General features: G+C 34.9%; 1 protein-coding gene across 1 annotated transcript; it reads left to right on the forward strand.

Moving 5' to 3' along the window:
• The first annotated feature begins 885 nt into the window (after positions 1–885).
• LOC133335932 (endoplasmic reticulum resident protein 44-like) lies at positions 886–20797 on the forward strand. The gene is made up of 9 exons (XM_061544225.1): positions 886–1132; positions 2054–2450; positions 4752–4837; positions 13464–13555; positions 13634–14027; positions 14173–14220; positions 20055–20321; positions 20385–20583; positions 20656–20797. The coding sequence occupies exons 1-9, from the start codon at positions 886–888 to the stop codon at positions 20795–20797; spliced, it is 1872 nt and encodes a 623-aa protein (XP_061400209.1).
• The last annotated feature ends 780 nt before the right edge of the window (positions 20798–21577 follow it).

Raw genomic sequence — 21577 nt, forward strand, 5'->3', positions numbered from 1 at the left:
ATCCCCAGACCTCAATCCAATTGAGCATATTTGGGAGTACTTGGATCGAAAAGATACTAGAGGAGTGGAAGCAAATACCTGTAGAGTATACGATAAAGTTAGTGGAATCAATGCTACGACGGATACAAGCAGTTATAAAGGCCTATGGAGGCCTAAAAGTACTTATCAACATAAAATATACATTAAATTAAACTTTACTTCGATTAAATTAATTTCTGATCAAAGTGTATACTCACTTATGACGCGTAAAATGTTAAGTTTTTTAATATATATGTTTATATAAATGAAATATTGCAAAATTTTTTATGTTTTTTCGCTTTTATTTCCTTAGTTTTGAATAAAACTTTAAAACGGCATATACATTAGAACTTTTTTACCGGGTTAACCTGCTTTATGAAGATTTATTTGACAAATATGCAAAGGAAATGACAATTGAAACCCACTGGGTTAACGAAATCCGGTTAAGTGTAAACGTAGCCTATGCTTTAATAAATAAATCCTCATAAACGGTTTGCTATGCATTTGGCGACCATAATAAAAAAACGTTCCAATATCATTATGTTTCATTGATTTATTTGATGTTTTAACTTATATTTTGTATAAAGTACGTGTCAAATCATCGTGTCAAATTTGAAATCATAATAAAAAGCGTTCCAGTAACAGATTTATTTGCTATTTTGAGCTATAAACCTGAAATAAATCATGATGACATTGATTTATTTCACGTATATTTTGTATAAACCCCCAATAAGTCATAATAATGTTTACATCACAGCATTTATTTGACATAATTTGTAGATATTTTAATAATGAATTTTTAACTAAAGAATATTATTTTTATTTTCTTTATAGTTATACATATTTCAATCAGGATAAAAAGTAACAATGTCAGTGACAACAACAACGACAAACCAATATCTAAATAACTCCTCCCAAAAATCGCCACAAAAAATAGACAATTCGAATGGAAATAAAACTACTTCAGTGACATTGAGCGATGATTTGATTACAATTTTAGAAGAAAGTTTATCGGAATTAACCGATGACATATTAAATGAATTACAAACATTGGCGAATAATGAAAATAAACAAAATAATGATTTAAACAATAATTTTAGTACAGAGGAAAATAGTAATAAAATAAATAATAATGATAATAAAATAAATAACAATAATAAGATAAATAATAATAATGAAATAAGTAATATTAATAATAAAATAGATAATAATATAAACAATAATAATTATAATATAAATGATAATAATGTCGATAATAAAATAGATACCAATGATAAAATAAATAATAATAATAAAATAGATCCTAATAATATGAACAATAAAAATAAAAATGATATTATTAAAATGGATACTTATAATATAAACAATAATAATAAAAATAATAATAATGATAATAACATAGACACTAATAATAAAATAATTAATAATAATTTAAATAATAAAAACAATATTGATAATAATATAAATATGAATAATGCAAATAATAACACAAATAATGATAATATAAATAATAATACAAATAATAATTCAAATAATAATACAAAAAATAATAATAATACAAATAATAATACAAATAGTAATATAAATAATAATACAAATAATAATAATTCAGACGATGATACAAATAATATAAAAATAAATAATGATAATAAAATAACTAATAATATAAATAATAATACAAATAAAAATATTTCAGATAATGATACAAATAATAATATAAAAAATAATGACAAAAATATAACTAATAATATAAGTAATAATACAAATAATAATATTGCAAACAATAATATGAAGAATAATACAAATAATGTAAATAATAAGAATCCGAAAAATAATAATAATAATACAACTAATAATATTAAAAATAATAATATAAAAAATAATGATAAAATAAGTAATAATTTAAATACCAGTAAAACAACAAATAATAAAACTACAACTAAAATAAATACTATTATTAATAATAGCAACAACAAAAATAAAACAAAACCACACAAATTAATTAATACCAGTTATAATATAACAAAACCCAAAGAACGTTACAGACCCCAACAACAGCTGCAGCGACAACAATTTACTGCCGATGTTACACAAGCCATTATTAGTGAATATTATAATGGTTCGAATTGTATCGAGTTATATCTTAACGGTTGGTATTATCGTGGTTTCGTCGACACAGGAACACCGGTAACATGTTTAGGTTTCGGTTGTATAGATTTTATACAACGTAACGGTTTAGATATCTATCCAACATATGAGACCTACATTCGAACAGCTAATGGACAAATTAATGACATTGTGGGTAGTGTACGTCTAAATGTCACCTGTAATGGTCAAATGAAAATGATGACAGTGTTTTTGGTACCCTCATTAAAGATACGCATATCAATTGGTTTAGATTTAATTGAAATGTTTAATATAAGAGCATCGCAGTATACGACAAATCGTTTATATAGCACATATGATTATTATTATAATAATTATTTTTAATTTCCTGTTTTTTTTCTGTGAAAATTTAAAAAATTATTGAAAAAATAAAAATTCCATTCTTTAAATAAGATTTTTGATTTTTTGAGATTTTTTTGTGAAATGAATTAAACTTTTATTTATTGTTGTAAACATGTATTAAAAATACAAAATAAAAATATTCTATATTAAAACACGAAGGTGGTGTATCCATTGACTTGTAAAAATCCAAGATTTGTAGCATTGTCCACATTTACTGGTAAAGGCCCTGATATTGAAATGACCAGTAATGACTCCTGCTATTACTCTAATTTCAACTTTACGCAGGTTCAACAGTGAGTTTGTCCACTTGGTTGACACAGTCGGTCAGATAGATCTTGACACATTGCACCCATGATGTCACGGTGTCCTGGTACCCAACACAGCCGATAGTTGTATGCAAGTTCTTCCAAAACTGTTCTATACTCGAGGACGACATCAGATTTGATGACTTTAAGAGCCACTTGACTATCCACAAAGATAGTCACCGGTTCAACGATCTCTGCTTCCAGACTTTTTTTATCAATTCCGCTGCCTTACAAATCGCGAAGATTTTAGCTTGGAAAACATTACAGTTGCTATCCAGCTTGTAGGTTAACTGAAGGCCTAGCATTTTACAGTAGACGCCAACCGCTGTACCTTCTTCCATCTTGGATCCGTCTGTATAGAAAGCCAGACCGTGCAGAGGAGGGTTACTTCGGTTCCAGTCGTCTCTACTAGGAATAACGACATCTACGTCGTCAAATCTCAGCACTGGTGATATATAGTCGCTGAGTTTTACGCGTTGGTCCAATGTCATACCTAGTTCGTTCATGCGGATAAGTTATTTTAAACTTTCTTCATCTTGCCCCTGATGAGAAGAACCTCCCTCGTCGAAAGCAAATTCGCATCTCGTCCTACGAAGGTAAGATAGCGCAGGTTTATATTGCTTCGCATCAGCTGCTTCTCGGGCAGTTCCGACCTTTGAATCTTTGTCCGTTATTGGGGTCTCGATAGATTCCCCATCGTCGGACATAGCTTCAGCCGATGTCTGCTTTTGAAGCTTATTGTCGGCAATTGCCGACACAGAACCTGTTAGAGTCAAACTTGAATTCGGTCGGTCAGCAAGGTCTACGCTTCCTTTGTTGGGTAAGATTTAGTAGCACTTCCTCCGGATGTGTATCTACACTTTACGGAACGCTTTTCATTTTGGTTTCTCTTCTGTCATCCATTATAAATTCTCATAAACTAATTTATAATGGAACGCTTTTCATTTGTAATTTATTTCTTTTCTCACTACCAACCATTGGAAAAATTCCTTAACGTGTAAACCTCATTAAATTAAATATCAACGGAGCGCTTTTAATTTTTGTTGCATATTAAATCTCTACGTAACTACCTTCATTAAAAACAATTATCTTGCATGTAAAACTTATTAAACTCCTTGTACATTAGAACTTTTTACCGGGTTAACCTACTTTATGAGGATTTATTTGACATATATGCAAAGGAAATGACAATTGAAACCCACTGGGTTAACGTAATCCGGTTAAATGTAAACGTACTGTTATATACATATCAACGGGAGCGCTTTTACTTTGGTTGCATTTTAAGTCCCTTATGAGGAAATTATTTTTCAACGGAACGCTTTTCATTTTGGATTGCATTTTATCTCTCTTCTCACTACCATCCACTGCAACCATGCAACAGCAAGACCAAATACTATTGTCGCGCAACCCTGGCATGTTTAGTTAAATGTGAGCAAGTTAACAGGGCGAAGGGGAAAAGCTGCTGCTACAAAAAAAGTTCCCAACACACAAAATTACGTTTAACAAAAAAACAACAATTTTCTAGAAAATAAGTTCAGTTTTTAAGTCAAACCCGCGAAATTACTAAAACAAAAAACACAATGCGAGCGTGGAATTTGCAAAAATGTTCGTACGTAGCGGTATTTATGGTAAGTTAGAGAGTGCGGGTGAGAGTGGTGGCCATCAATTGCAGTCGACGACGGCTGTCGGTATGGTTGGTAGTGAAAATTTCTTTCCCTACCCTTCAACCTACAAATGAGAAAAAAGTAGGAAGACAAAACACCACGTATGCGAAACGTCACACAAGCATTGATTTACCAACCAAACAGCCGGTGGCTTGAACTCGATGGATGGTGGCCAGCCTCTGTGTTTATGTTTTTATAAAAAAAAAACAAATTGCACACGAGTTAATGTTTTTATTTTCCTCCATGTTTTTTATTTATATTTGCAGATATTTTATGTTTTCTATCATCCCGCAGATAGCGGGGCGGTATCATTGACCAGTGAAAATATTGATATGACATTAGGTGAGTGTTTCATTAAAAAAAGTGACGAAGACGATTCGATTATGTTGTTTTTGTGTGAGTGTGTGTGTAAATTTCCAGAAACCTTTAAAACTAAACTTATCTTCGATGCGATCAGCCGCATTTGCTGCCATTAAATTGTGGTTTGTTTATATTTTATTAGATTACATAGTTTTTGTATTTGGGATTTATTGTTATTATTTAATAACTAATTGTTTGCCCTATTTAAGGTCTATTGAAGACGACGAGAAGGAGGAGGAGGGGAATGGATTTTATTATCACCTCCACCGGGTCCACCTCTTGACGTGTCAATAAGATTTTTTGTTGTCAATTATGCATGCACATAAGTTTAGGGTATATGTACGTACATACATACGTGTGAGTGTGTGTGTAAATCAAATCTCATTATGTGCAGAGCGTATAAATCTTCTTCACCAAATGCCACCTAACACCAACCAGAAAAGAAAATAACAACAAAAACAAAAAAAGCAACATAAACAAACAAGTAGTCGGCAATCGAACCTGCCAGCCAGTCAGCACCACCATGAGATTCTTTTATGTGTGCGACATAAATTTTTTTTTTTGGTAAATGAATGCATGCCTCCCAAAACCCATTGACTATTTGGGCCGTTTATTGACCTTTTTTCATTTAACATTAACCCACAAATTTCCTGTCTCTCTGTGTGTCAGTTCAAATAACTACAAGAAAAAACACGGCCTATGTTTCTGTTCTGTTTACAATGCCATGCCATTCATTCATCCACCCCATACAACATACTTGTTGATTGTCGTCTTGGTGATCGCTAGAGAGGGAGATTTTTTATGCATTACAAGAAATAAATATTTGTTTGAAAAATATTTGTTCAAATATTTCAAATAGATGACATTTGAATCTTTATACAATATTGGGAAGATCATGTGTTGACATGTAATTTTCAGCAATTTATTTTGATAAAAAATTTTGATTTTTCAATAATTTTCAGAAACATATGAATCACATTTGATGACTCAATTATGATAAACTACTAGGTCAATAACTAAAGTAAAGAAATCATTGATAAACAAGACGATATTTATACCCCAAAGACCACAGTATGATAACAGGGTATTGTGAATTTGTTTAATACAATTCAAAATCAATCTAGATCAAATTAAAGTTGGGTCGGAACAAGTCTGGTTTGAAATTTCTACCATAGCTAGTCTATATTGCCGTAGTGAATTTTGAAAATCATGAGAAAATATAAGGATCGGAGCGGAATTTTGGAGGTCCAAAATCAGCAATAATTGACTTTTCAAAATTATGACAAAATATAAGGGCACGAGCTGGTCCGAGATTTTTGTAATCAAGACTTCAACCGCTTTAAATTGATACCTATATTGCCATAGTGTATTTTCAAAATTATGAGAAAATATAAGGGTCCAAGCGGAATTTTGGAGACCCAAAATCAGCAAGTATTGACTTTTTCGGCAAGGAAATTAGATTTTTGTAATCAGGACTTCATCCGCTTTAAATTGAGACCCATATTGCCTTACTGAAAATATAATGAGAAAATATAAGGGTACGAGCGGAATTTTGGAGACCCAAAATCAGCAAGTATTAACATTTTCGGCAAGGAAATTCGATTTTTGTAATCAGGACATCAACCGCTTTAAATTGATACCCATATTGCCATAGCGAATTTTGAAAATTATGAGAAAGTATAAGGGTCCGAGTGGAATTTTGGAGGACTATATCTCCCGAAACGCAATTTCCGAATGAAAAAATTGATACCGTCGTAATCAAGGCTCCAAGTTCCCCATTTATTGTAAAAAACGATTCGCAACCGAGCCCCAAACTAGACAAGTCGCTAGGTTACCCGGCAATTCTGATGGAACATGATTTAGCCAGAACTGTTGAAAACCTAGTCTACGCAGACAGAACCAAAGTTATGGGCGGGAACAACCTGCATGGGATCCTTAGAACTATTCACGATAGTCTAAAGAATCAGAATAGGAAACTTATCGACCAGACAGCTGGATAGGCTTGTCCAGGAAGAGCAAAGTGGGAACCTAACTGATGATGAACTAGCGACTATGGTGATTCCGGCCAAGACCTTTATTTAGGAAGTTTGCTGTGGCGCTTAACGAAAAGAGTATGGATCTTGATGCCCAACCGAAGTCAAATCTAACTCAAATTTAGTCATTGGACCCCTTTTTGAAACCGGTCATCAGCCAGCCATCGCCACTGTGATTTGAAGATCGACAGTTTTTTTGGCAGCAACTTCGTGCAAAAATGATGCTAAGTTTGTAAACTATTGTTTGAACAAGAAATTGAGAGATTTCCTTTCCTCAGAAAGGAACTAATCTTTCTGTTGCCTCCTGAGATTCCTTCTTCACTTCAGCCTGGATTCCCACACCTACTCAGGACGAAGAAGATGTTAACCATTCATCTAAGCGACTATATATCACCAGTCCTGAGATTTGACGATGTAGATGTCGTTATTTCTAGTAGAGACGACTAGAACCGGAGTAACCCTCCGCTGGGCGGTTTGGCATTCTGTACAGACGGATGGAAGAAAGTACAGGGGCTGGCGTCTACGGTGAAAGGCTAGGCCTTGAGCTTACCTACAAGCTGGATAGCAACTGTAGTATTTTCCAAGCTGAAATCTTCGCGATTTGGAAGACAGCGGAATTGATAAAAAAAATCTGGATGCAGAGGTCGTTGAACCGGTTACTATCTTCGTGGATAGCGGCTCTTAAAGCCATCAAATCTGAGGCCTTCCTCAAGTGTAGGGTACCAGGTTACCAGGACACCGTGACATCTTGGGTAATGAAAGAGCAGACGAACTAGCTAGACGAGGATTTCAATCCACAGATCTAGCAAATGATGACTCAATCAAACCACCCATATGTCATCTTTACCGGACCTTTGAGGCGTTCTTCGACGAAAGAGCCTATGAACTTTGGCACAACGAACCTAGGTGCAACGTGTCAAGATCCATTTTGCCGACTCTGTCTACCAAAAGAACATACTCACTGTTGAACCTGAGCAAAGTTGAAATAAGAGTAATGACAGGAATCATTTACCAGTAAATGGGACCATGATGTTATTGATTACTGTAGACTCTGTATTGACGAGGAGGAGACGGAGACAATTGAGCATCTCCTGTGTCGATGCCCAGTCCCGTCTCCTACAGACGGCACAGACTAGTGGGTGCTTCACTTTCTTAGTTTCTTCTCAACAACGGAACCTGTTCTAATCTACAGCATCATTAGAAATCTAAAGTGGTTGAGAAATGTCCGATCTCTATAACCATCGATACTATGTAATATTTCATTAAGGGGACCCCCCCATTCTCGGGGTCAAAATTTTTGTTGATATAATTCGAATCTACACTGATTAAAGAATGTCTCTACAAAATTTCAAGTGAAAATCTCAAGAACTGTTGAAGATATATCCGATTTAGTGTGTCAGCATCAAGTGACGGCTAAAGGGTTTCTCAAACTTTAAACGCGTTTTTCTCTAAACATTTTTTTGTGAATGGCGGGCACGATAACTCAAAAACTAATAATCCAATCGGTTCCAAATTTTGCATCGTTTCTCTGGGAGTGTATAGCTCTCGTATGAACTAGGATAAAGCCAATCGGTGAAGATCTTCATTATTTTTAAATTTGGTTTTTGGTCAAAAATCGGCGATTTTCCAAAAATATTTTTTCAAAGGTCCACCATTTTGTTAATTTTAGAGCGAAGTCAATAATCCTAGTTCATACGAGAGCCAGACATGTACTCTTTCTAACACCGTTGGAATTTTCGGATTCCCCTTAAATAGTTTTTTTTTTCTAGAAAATTTTGCTGTGTATCAGTATCAAATTGTATTCGATTATTAGGCCTATTATGATTTTGAATGGAAACAAATATGAATTAAATTAAAAATGAAGCTAAACCCTTTTTTTAAATGCGGAAATTGTTCTTTTCACATAAATTAACCTTTTTTTACATTCCAGATAACATTATTTTGTAAAAACCGATTTCATTGTTACAATGAAACATGTGTTTTTGTTTGTCTTCCAATAAATGCTATCTAAATTGCTCGTGTTATATATATATATATATATATATATAGTGCAAATAAAACAATAAAATTAAAAAGCATCCATACATGTATATTTAAAAACAACAACAACTTTGCGTTTTCAATAAAGTTGTTAAAAAAAAACACCTTAAAGGTAGAGTGAACTGAAAGTTTGTTTAACAAAAAAAAAAAAAAAAATCAACATTTCCATTGTCGATTTTGTTTTGTGTGGAACAAAAACTCGATAATTAATATAAATTGAAGTCGTCGTCTATATTTCCCATATGTTAAATAAAACACGAAGAAGAAAACAAAAAGAAATGTCATTGATCTCTACCCATTTCTGGAGAATCCATATATTTTTGGAGGGAAGATCGATTACATTATCATTTCGTTTGTAACCCCTCGAAATATTCCCTGGAGACTCTATGAAATGTTTTATAAAAATTTAATAACAAAAATAAAAAAATATATTAGGATGCTTGGTAATGTACATGTTATTTCCCGATTTCATGACATGATGACATTCCAGTATACCATATAATGATCGCGCAAGAGGTATTGTTAAAGTCTTTACCACATTTTCTAGCTGTGTTAAGTATTACGCGACAGGTGTATAGTCCGTACATAATATTTTGCTTCCAAAAAAATATATGCAAATAATTTTTTTTTATAAAATTTTTCATACAATTAGGCATCTCCTCGCTATTTTTTCTTACATAATACTTTTTTTTGGCCAACCTTTTTATATTTTTTACGTCGAGATATTTAAATTAATAACTTTCACTTGTTGTGTCTTCATAATCTTTTTTTACAATCTGGTTTGATTATGTGTTTCAGTGGGTTATGAACTTTTAGGTCAAACTGGTTTCTCCCGTGTTTCGAAAAAAAAAAAATAATTGACATAACAATTCCGAATTGGTTGGTGATAATAATTTCACGATTGAGTTCTAATAATTTTATGTAAATATATTTAATAATAATTTAAATATATTAAATTTTTTTTATTTAATTCGAATCTACACTAATTCAAGAATTTTCCTACAAAATTTCAAGAGAAAATATCAAGAACTCTTGAAGATATAGCCGATTTATTGTGTCAGCATCAAGTAACTTTAAACGCGTTTTTCTCTTTTGTGAATGTTGGGCACGATAACTCAAAAACTAATGACCAAATCGATTCCAATTTTTTACACGTTTCTCTGTGAGTGTATAGCTATCGTATGAACTAGGATAAAGCCAATCGCTGAAGATCTTCTTCATTTTTTAACTTGATTTTTGGAAAAAAAACCGGCGATTTTCCAAAAATATTTTTTCAAAGGTCCGCCATTTTGTTAATTTTAGAGCGAAGTCAATAATCCTAGTTCATACGGGAGACAGACATGTGCTCTTTCTAACACCGTTGGAATTTTCGGATTCCGATGTTCTAGTGGGGAGTTATCATGCCCACCATCGAAAATAAAAAATTTTCTTTCCTTGGCTGGAAATTAAAAAAAATATAAACTTTTTTTAAATCACCGCCTAGGCTGGATGTTAAAAAAATATTTTTTTAAAAAAATTTACGCCTTGGATGGGTATTAAAAATTATTATGTAGTTGTAGTGGTATTGATATTTTTGGCATTTCAGAAACATGGTTGAAGGAATATAACTCTCTCTACAAAAACTATAAACATTCCTTCTTTCGTAAGAAATGATCGGCCCACTTCACGGCGAGGTGGTGCGGCAATTTACATTTCCAATACTTTAAAATTCCGCGAAGTATATCGCTGTGAGCAATATGGTGCCTGTGAAACTATCTTTGTCGAAATTTTCTGTAGCATAGGTACTGTTCTCTTTACTTACTTAGCTGGCTTGTGACAGAACTTTCATTCCACAAGCCGAGCTTAGAAAAGATTTTCAGGCGCGTCGGTCTTTTGCGCAGTTTTTCCAATTTGAAAGACCATTTTCGGCAATGTTGCCTTCAACTTGATCTTTCCATCGTATTCGTGGCCTTCCCCTTTTGCGTTGACCATCAGCTGGTTCGCTTTTATATGCCTTCTGGGCTGGGGTATCTTCATCCCTCGCCAACGTAGTCGCTGCTGCTCAATACGTCTAACAATGTCGATGTCCGAGAATAGCTGGTACAACTCATGGTTCATTCGATGGCGATTGTCACCGTCAACGCAGTTCGGCCCATAGATCTTTCGGAGAATTTTTCTCTCAAACACTCCAAGAGCTGCCTCATCTGCTTGCGTACGTACCCATGCTTCAAATCCATATAACAGCACGGGTAGCATCAGCGTCTTGTAGAGTGTGAGTTTGGTCTGGTGGAAGGTGGCTTTGCTTTTGAGTTGTTTGCTCAGACCATAGTAGCATCTGTTGGTCATCACAATCCTTCTCCGAATTTCAAAACTGATGCCATTCGTTTTATTTATGACGGCACCAAGGTATATAAAATCTTTGACTACCTCGAAGCTGTTGTTCCCAAGTTCCACGGTTGGCCCGAGTCTACTGGACTGCCAGACCCACATTGGCAGACTCCTTCTAAATTTGTTCAAAGGTGGCTGTTACCGCTCTCAGTGTTCAACCCATTATGTCGATGTCATCGGCGCAGGCGAGTAACATGTGTTGTTTGGTGTACAGAGTCCCATTTCTGTTCACTTTTGCCTCTCGTATGGCCTTTTGCAGCAGGATGTTAAAAAGGTCACACGACAAACTGTCACCTTGTCTGAATCCTCGTTCGGTATTAAAGGGCTCCGATAGGTTCTTTGCGACTTTAACTGCTGATCTTGTGCCAGTTAAAGTTATCCTGTATAGTCGTATAAATTTTGCAGGAATGCTGAACACAGATATGGTTGTAAACACGTCTGAACGGATAGGGCTGTCGAATGCGGCTTTATAGTCGACGAATAGGTGGAATGTGTCGTTATGTTTTTCGTGGGATTTTTTCCAGGATTTGGCGCAGAGTGAAAATCTGGTCAATGGTGGACTTGCCAGGTCTGAAGCCACATTGATATGGTCCAATAATGTCACTGACCATTGGCTTCAGTCGTTCACACAGTACGCTGGTGGATATCGCTTTATATGCGATGGGAAAAATGCTAATTCCTCTACAGTTGGCACATATCATCTTGTCTCCTTTTTTGTGCAAGGGACTGCTGAGGTTCCAATCATTGGGCATGCATTCCTCTAGCTAAATTGTACTAATCAGCTGGTGCATGCTCCTGACCAGCATCTGACCACCAGTCTTGAATAGTTCGGCTAGTAGCCCATCGGCTCCTGCTGTTTTATTATTCTTCAGTCGATTGATTGCTATTCTAACCTCATCTTGGCTAGGTGGTATACACTCTATACCGTCATCTATTATTGGTTCTGAGGTATCTTCTTCACCGCCACTATTTGATAACAGAAGTTTTTTAAAATGCTCCTTCCAGATCCTCAGCACAGATACAGACAGCATCTGTCACCAGGTTTCCTTCTTTATCTCTCCAGGAGGATGTGCCTGGACCAAAGCCTTCGGTTTAGTGTTTTACCCGTTGGTAAAATTTTCGGACTTCATTCTGACTCCTGTACATTTCGATTTGCTCACTTTTCTCCTCTCTGCTTTTCCTCCGATAATTCTCCATCGTATTACGTATTGCTACTGTCCGCAGGATTGCCCTATACGCTGCGTTTTTCACATCAGTAGCATTACGACACTCCTGATCGTACCACGGATTTCTTGATGGTGGTTTTTTGGTACCCAAGTGTTGCTTTTGCTGCAGTTTGTAGGGAGTGGGCAATTCTCTGCCATTGTGCTTCTATATTATTATCGGGGCCAGGAGTGCTTTCGTCAATCAGTTGGGTAAGTTGAGCGGAGTAGTAGTTCTACTATATGTTGTGTTTGCAGCTTTTCGACGTCAAATTTCCGTGTTACATTAGATTGCACATTTGCTGCTACATTAAGACGGGTGCGTACCTTGGCTGCCACAAGGTAATGGTCCAAATCGATATTCGCTCCTCGTATCGTTCGAACGTCTAAAACACTGGATGAATTTGATTTCTCGTTGCTTGATCAGGAGAAATCCAGGTGGCCTTGTGTATATCGAGATGCTTGCATCTTGTGCCGCTAACCCGACGCCTTAATCCATTTTTTATAGTTCTTATGGGTGAACTCGCGGCGGGGTGGTCAGTGTCCACAATTGAGATGAAAGAGCGACCAAGATAAGGCTGGACTTCGCAATGTTAAAGCCAATCAGAGCCGTTGCTTGGTATCCATCCCCTACGACACCGCCACGCCTTGGCAGGATATTAAAAAAAATATTTTTTAAAAATCCATGCCTTTAGGATTCTCTAAAAAATAATTCTTAAAAAAACCAAAAACCAAAGTAATTTTTAAAAACTGCACGCTTTGTGGATTCTCAAAAAAATAACTTTTTAAAAAATCCACGACTTGTGGGTTCTCGAAAAATATTTAAATATAATAAAAAATCCAGGCCTTTGAATCGGCTTGAAAAAATATTTTTAAAAAATACACGCCTTGGCTGGCCATTAAAAAAATAGTTTACATTTTAATTTCTAATTATTTCTCTTTCTCCTCTCTCTCTCTCTTTTATAGCCTCTAATGAATTGGTATTCTTAAATTTTTATGCCGAATGGTGTAGATTTAGTAATTTATTAGCACCCATATTTAATGAGGCTGCAGATAAGGTAATGATTATTTTCTTACAAAACAATTATAAGAAAATCTTACTAATTTCATTTTTCTTTGAATTTTTTCCCTCACAGGTCCGCGAAGCCTTTCCCGATCCCGGTAAAGTAGTCTTAGGTAAAGTTGATTGTGACAAAGAAACTGCAATTGCATCCCGCTTTCACATCACCAAATATCCAACATTGAAAATTGTACGCAATGGCCAGCTGTCGAAACGTGAATATCGTGGACAACGTTCAGCAGAGGCATTTTTGGAATTTGTCAAAAAGCAATTAGAGGATCCCATTAAAGAATTCCATTCGTTGAAAGATTTGGAAACATTGGATTCGAAGAAGCGCATAATTATCGGTTACTTTGATCGTCGTGATCAACCGGAATATGATACATTCCGTAAAGTTGCCTCCAATCTCAAGGATGAATGTCAATTTCATGTTGGTTTTGGTGAGGCTGCCCAGGCAATGCATCCACCGGGTAAGTTGGAGTACAGTTTTGTTCAATTTTTTTTTAAATTTTATTAACCTGCATGCAATGATTGATCTCTAACACATGTAATCCCTTGATTTCTTCACCTATGTATATTTTTGTCTCTACCTTTTAAAAAATAAACACAAACAAGGTGGTGAAAATAAACCCTTAGGTAATGCAATACTTAATATAACTTTAGGTAATTATTATTTAATTTAATTTTTTGTTTTTATTTTGTTTTTGTTATTAATAACACTTTTGCTTTGGCATTTTTTCTATTTGGTTGCACAAAATTCGAACATAACCTCAAATAACCGTTGATGTTCAACATAACCTAAAAATGTTTGGCTTCTCTATTTGGTTTCATTTCATTTCATTTCATTTCATTTATTTCATACAATGTAATATAAAAAAGCCAGCATGGCCAATAACTTATATTAACTTATATATAAAAAAAAAATAAAAACCCAAACAAAGAATAAACTAAATAAATTAAAAATACATAACAGCAAAAAACAAAATTCTACATAATGAAATTTAATGCAAACCGCTAACATAACAGATTCCAAACAAGAACCCCAATCCACTGCACTCTACTTAACTGTTGCTAAGAAAAGTGGAGGGGAAAGGAAGCTTAAGGAACCATACATATAAATATACTATATATTCCTCTCGAGCCCAAGAGCAATATCAGCACCACAGACATTAAATTCCATATGTATAAATCTATAACATAAATGCTAACGAACTTAAATAAAAATGGCTCCCCAGCCAAAAATTAAAAAAAAAAGACAAAGTACCATTATGCAACCTGTAATCAGCGATTTCTTCAAAGCCAGCTTCATCAAATACGAGACAAATGCCCAAACAATTCCCTCCTATACGCAAAAGTGGAAGAGGTAAACTTACGAAGGCTCAAAGGGAGCTGATTCCACGATCTAACGACTCTAACTACAAATGATCTTTCACAAATTGCCGACGAAAACCTCGGATACAACAACTGAGGGTTCCGAGAGGATCTACACATCACAAACCTACTACACAGTGGTAAATCAACATTTCTCATAATTCTATAATAACACAAAAGGATACGATATTCAACATAAGTATAAAAGGATAGGCCAAGAAATTTAACAACAAATTGGGAAACATGATGACTACGACCCAAACCATATACATAACGAACAATGGAGTTAACAACCTTTTGGAGCCGATGCAAATGACCAGAATTAGAGCCCGAAATAACCTCCAAACAATAGTTAACCTGAGACATCAACAACGACATAGCTACCTTCACCCTAACACCAAGAGGCAAATATGCTTGGACACTATAAAGCCTCCTAAGCTGGAATCGCACACGGGACAACAGAAGATCAATGTGGGTCGAAAAACTAAGTTTGGCATCAATAATTACACCCAGACACTTCATTTCACCAACAATATTAATAGTAAAGGAACTAACGCAAATATTAGGCATAGAACCATCATAACAACAATTGAACAAAACAGCTTCAGTCTTATCCCAGTTTATATCAAGACCATTGGAAGAGATCCACATAGAGAGAGATTGCAACGTTGTGTTAGCAAGATTCTCCAACCTGGCGAGATCAGCACTCCTAAAGAATACATGTATGTCATCCGCATACAAGAAGAGACTACAATCACTAGCAGTAACAGAATCCATGATGTCATTAATGAACATAATAAAAAGTAATGGGCCCAGTACAGAACCCTGCGGGACTCCACACCGGATTAGACCAACATCAGATTGGACACCCTTGTGCACAACAAACTGGGATCTACACTCCAGATACGACGAAATTAGTCTACAGGCCGAAACGGAAAATCCAAATTTGACTCTAAGCTTGCGAATAAGCAGCGCGTGGTCAATTGAATCAAAGGCCTTAGACAAATCAAGACCAACAAGAAGACCAACATCAGAACCATCAAAAACATCACGAATAACATCAGTAAGGGATAATAAGTGTACCGTAGTACTGCAGCCACGCTGAAAACCATACTGAGAACTACTCAGGCATTTGTGATCACCAAGAAACTCCAAAATAGCATCTTTAATAATATGCTCAACTATCTTAGACATGGCCGGCAATACACTTATTGGACGCAAGTTAGACTGACTGTATGAAGACCCTTTCTTCGGAACAGGCACCACACGAGCCACCTTCCAAGCTTGCGGGAAGGATGACGTCATAAAAATACAATTAACAAAATGCAAAAAGTGAACAGATATGTATGGAAAAACACTCTTAAAAAATTTAATAGGAATGCCATCAAAACCTACAGCACCAGACTTAATTTTGCGGAGAGCACTTTCAACATCCTCCATAAACACGCAGTAAAACCTAAATGACTCTCGAACCAAGGCACCATCAATTCCTACACTCACACCAGGATTAGATTTGCCAACATTACAAAAGTAATCATTAACAGTATTAACATCAATAAAAGGAACATCATCACCACAATCCAGACAACCAAAGGACCTAAGAGACTTCCATAATTGACTACTGTTCATACGACCGAACAACTTTCCATAATATTTTCTTCTTTCATTACGCATAACAGCCTTGCAACGATTTCTGCAGATACAATATATACGTCTATTGTCATCAGTAGGCCTTCTGCGCCATTCAAAGTAAGCTAAATCCCGAATCGAACGAGCTGACTTCACAACATCTGAATTCAACCACTCATCATTTTTGGGGCTAATATGACGAGTAGCAAGAGGAACAAAAGACAGCAAACTCTGAAATAACGTCTCAAACAAGGCCAGTTGGCTGTTTACGTTACTGGTGAGATACAGAGGAGAAAAATCAAAATTAAACACAAAATCACAAATACCGATCCAATCCGCATTACAAAAATCAAGATACTCGATTACCTTCTCTTCAGCAACTACAGGCAAATCAATCATCCCAAAGATAAGCGCATGGCGAGATATGCTAGGGCATTGCCCCTGCGAGGAAAAGCCCAGCCGCATGGGATCACTGATCAAACAATAGTCAATCAGCGAGGTAGAACTATGAGCAAGATCAAAGTGCGTAGGCTTGGAATTGTGGACAATAGAAAGCCCAAGAGACCTACATATGCCCCGCATCAACGTAGATTTCGAAGAATTAAATAAGTTACAATTAAAATCACCACAGACAAACACATTTGCATATGAATCAAAAATACCCTCATGAATGCTACGAAAGGAATCTACATCTCCATGCGGCAGGTATACAACGGCAACAAGCAACGTATATGCACCGAAACACAGCTCGACGCACAAAGACTCGCATACACCATAATGATCCGATTTAAAAACCACCTTATATGACAATCTGTCACATACATACAACATAACACCGCCACCTACACGTCCAATGCGGTCACTACGAAGAGCCTTATAGCCAGGAACTCTCAATGACCTCGATGAGACAGCTGAGTTAAGCCAAGACTCAGTCACACCAAAAAAATCAATTCCACTGCCAACAAGTAGACACTTTATCTCATCCAATTTGTTATTGAATCTAGACGGACGAATGCTTTGACAGTTCAAATGGGCATACGTAAGCTTACCACCACCACAATGAATGTTCTGCGTAAAGAATTGAGCATCGCTAATTACAGGCCCTAGATTCACATCAGGGCACATAAAAATTAAATAAGAGACTGGGGAGCATAATTATTAAAGTTCGATTAAACATTGAGTGCATATCAAAATAATAATAAAAGAATAACAAATTAAACAATAAAGAATATACCAATTCAAAAAAATAAAATAATTGTTTTAAGAAAAATAATATCAAAATTAAGAAAAATGAGATCAACAATTATAAATATACATCACATGGCTATGTAACAGGAAACTGCACCGCCCCACAATCATTATCCAATACATTCCGCATCTGCGAATCTCGGGATCGATTGGCAAAATTAATAAGTTCCTGCTGCTCGAACCTAGTTTTCGTTCCATCAGGAAGAAGAACTTCAACCAAGGGCTGATCACCGTTAAGCAGCTTAAATTTCCTAATATGCTTCCTTTTAAGCAAATCTCTACAGGCATAGATAAGTTTGGAGGTCGACTTAATTAAGTGATCATTTATAAACACTCGAGACTCCACAATGCAATTCTCAATTACTTCCTTCAGAAGAATACGACCCTTTTTAGAGTAATTACGCATCAGTGAATCTCTATCCTGCACAGAGTTAAATTTCACCAACACCGCTCTACGGTCAGATATGTAACAACAGTGCTGCAAATCTCTAGGCACCAGTTGCATCCCACAAACCTTAGCAATATTTACAGTTAGCGCTCTAAGGTCTTTTATATTGTCCGGCAATCCTCTAATAATGACATTCGATCGATTCAGTCTGCGCTGGAGCATAGCATTATATAATTCCAATTCATGGACTCTGTCTATTAACTTCTTTTCCACACTAATAGAAGTGTTTTTCATTTCACTGACAGTTAACTTAAGATCACAAACGGACTGCTTCAGCTCAGTGATATTGCTCTTCACCTCAGAGAATTCAGCACTGTACAATTCAAAAAGAGCATCTGTTTGGGATTTAAACTCCTGCATACACTGTGCCATGTAAGCATCCATCTTTAGTTTCATGGTAGATAACATATCATTGGTTGTGTTTTATTAAAATTAATTTCTATTAAGATTTTTGGTAAAATATTTTTTTATTTTCGTTTTAAATCGGTTGTTGTAGTCTCTGTCACGTTGAAAAAATTTTGTTTTAAAAAATCCACGCCTTTGTTGGGTCTTTAAAAAAATATTTTTAAAAATCCACGCCTTTGGTGGGTCTTTAAAAAAATATTTTTAAAAATCCACGCCTTTGGTGGGTCTTTAAAAAAATATTTTTAAAAATCCACGCCTTTGGTGGGTCTTTAAAAAAATATTTTTAAAAATCCACGCCTTTGGTGGGTCTTTAAAAAAATATTTTTAAAAAATCCACGCCTTTGGTGGGTCTTTAAAAAAATATTTTTAAAAATCCACGCCTTTGGTGGGTCTTTAAAAAAATATTTTTAAAAATCCACGCCTTTGGTGGGTCTTTAAAAAAATATTTTTAAAAATCCACGCCTTTGGTGGGTCTTTAAAAAAATATTTTTAAAAATCCACGCCTTTGGTGGGCGTTTAAAAAAATATTTTTAAAAATCCACGCCTTTGGTGGGTCTTTAAAAAAATATTTTTAAAAATCCACGCCTTTGGTGGGTCTTTAAAAAATATTTTTAAAAATCCACGCCTTTGGTGGGTCTTTAAAAAAATATTTTTAAAAACCCACGCCTTTGGTGGGTCTTTAAAAAAATATTTTTAAAAATCCACGCCTTTGGTGGGTCTTTAAAAAAATATTTTTAAAAATCCACGCCTTTGGTGGGTCTTTAAAAAAATATTTTTAAAAATTTACGCCTTTGGTGGGTCTTTAAAAAAATATTTTTAAAAATCCACGCCTTTGGTGGGTCTTTAAACAAATATTTTTAAAAATCCACGCCTTTGGTGGGTCTTTAAAAAAATATTTTTAAAAATCCACGCCTTTGGTGGGTCTTTAAAAAAATATTTTTAAAAAATCCACGCCTTTTGTGGTTTTTTAAAAAAATATTTTTTTAAAAATCCACGCCTTGGTGGGTCTTTAAAAAATATTTTTAAAAAATTCACGCCTGTGATGATGGGTCTCTTAAAAATAATTTTAAGAAATTCACGCCTATGATGATGGGTCTCTAAAAAATATTTTTAAAAAATCCACGCCCATGATGATGGGTCTCTAAAAAAATATTTTTAAAAAGTCCGCGGCTTTGTTAAGTCCGCTTTGTTAACAATCCCTGCCTAAAAATGCCTTTGTAGCGACCTTCTCCAACCGATATAAATCATATTCTAACCTCCTGAACTAAACTATTATTAATTTCAAAAATTTAAATGGTCTCGATCTCTTTTTGGAGAACAAAAATTGAAACTCTTCTCTCTTTTCAAAGACAAATAAGACTAACAATAAAATTCTGTATTTTTTTTTTTTCAACAGGACATCCCATCATCGTATTCCGTCCCGATGTGGCACTGACCCATGAAAATGATGAAACCTATACGGGTAGCCTTAAAAATTTCGATGAACTAAAAATATGGATACAAGAGAAATGTGTACCATTGGTGCGTGAAATTACCTTCGAAAATGCCGAAGAATTGACCGAAGAAGGTTTGCCCTTCTTGATATTATTCCATCACCCGGACGATACTAATTCGATTAAGGATTACAAGGCCATCATTGAACAACAGCTGATGGATGAGAAACGTAAGGGGTTTTAATTTTTTTTATTGAGATTTTTTATTAAAATCTGTGATTTTCATTCAATAGAAAATGTCAACTTCCTAACGGCTGATGGTAAACGTTTTGCCCATCCCCTGCATCATTTGGGAAAATCGGAAGAAGATTTACCCATTATTGCCATTGATTCGTTCCGACACATGTATTTGTTCCCCAACTTTAAGGATATGTATCAGCCGGGTAAATTGAAGCAATTCTTGCAGGATTTGTACAATGGCAAGCTGCATAGGTGAGGATGAAAGAAATTATTTTGAATTATTTTTTTTTATTCTATTTTGTTTTCTGTCTTCCGCCTTTTCAGGGAATTCCATTATGGCCCCGATCCAGTGACAAATGAAATCCAAGCCGATGTAAATTCCAATACATCACCGCCCGAATCAACCTTCAAGAAATTGGGACCCTCCAAGAATCGTTACACTCTCCTAACCAAGGATGAACTGTAAAACGGTTGCCCATACAAAAAAAAGTTTTCTAAATTTCCACACACACACCCACACAAAAATTTAAATTTGTGTGTTTAAAAAAAGATTTGTTCCAATTCCATATTCCTTCCTTATCTTGAAAAAAAAACCTCCACACCCTCTTACAGAATTTCTTTTTTTGGAAAAGAAGAATGCAAATATTTTTTATATATAAATATGTAGGTCCTCTTCCCCCTTCTAAATAACCAAAAACAAAAAATGTTGCTATAAAATTTTGATATTGAATTTTTGTGTCGTTCCTCCCCTTCTTCCCAAAATTTTGATATTGAATTTTGTTCTCGTTCCTCTGCCACTCCAGCCTCCTCCCAATGCTGATAAATAATTTAAGCACTGATTGTGATTTGTTTTCTTATTCTATGCCTTCTAGTTCGATGGAACTACTTACCACAACTTCTTGCTGAATATTTGGACTAATTAGTTTTTTTTTATAGTAAGAAAAAAATATACATGGAGGATATTTTTTTAAATAATCTAAGATTATATAGCTCTATTGTAATCTATAGATCACAAATTCCATTCATATTGTATTCTTCTCTGGCTTTAAATCTCCCACTAAAAAAATGTTTTTCGTTAATTTTTTTCTTTTAATTTATTGTCTCTTTTTTCTTTTTTTTTTCTTCTTCTCCACCCACCCCCTTAATATTTTGTTTTTGGCCTTGGCTCGCGCATTTAACGATTAATTTTGAAAGTGTTTTTCATTATTATTTTTTTTGTTTCTGTATAAGTTTACGTCTTAGCAAG

Source organism: Musca vetustissima, unplaced genomic scaffold, assembly GCF_032173495.1.
Source record: "Musca vetustissima isolate MV318-11 ecotype Yass unplaced genomic scaffold, APGP_CSIRO_Mvet_v1 utg61837, whole genome shotgun sequence".
In the NCBI taxonomy this organism is placed as follows: Eukaryota; Metazoa; Arthropoda; class Insecta; order Diptera; family Muscidae; genus Musca; species Musca vetustissima.

Bases quoted from the DNA above. Each gene is read 5' to 3' on its own strand.
- LOC133335932 (XM_061544225.1), top strand. From the start codon at position 886: ATGTCAGTGACAACAACAACGACAAACCAATATCTAAATAACTCCTCC. The intron at 1,133-2,053 runs GTAATAAAATAA...CAAAACCCAAAG, and splicing joins TTTTAGTACAGAGGAAAATA to AACGTTACAGACCCCAACAA. The intron at 14,028-14,172 runs GTAAGTTGGAGT...AACACAAACAAG, and splicing joins CCAGGCAATGCATCCACCGG to GTGGTGAAAATAAACCCTTA.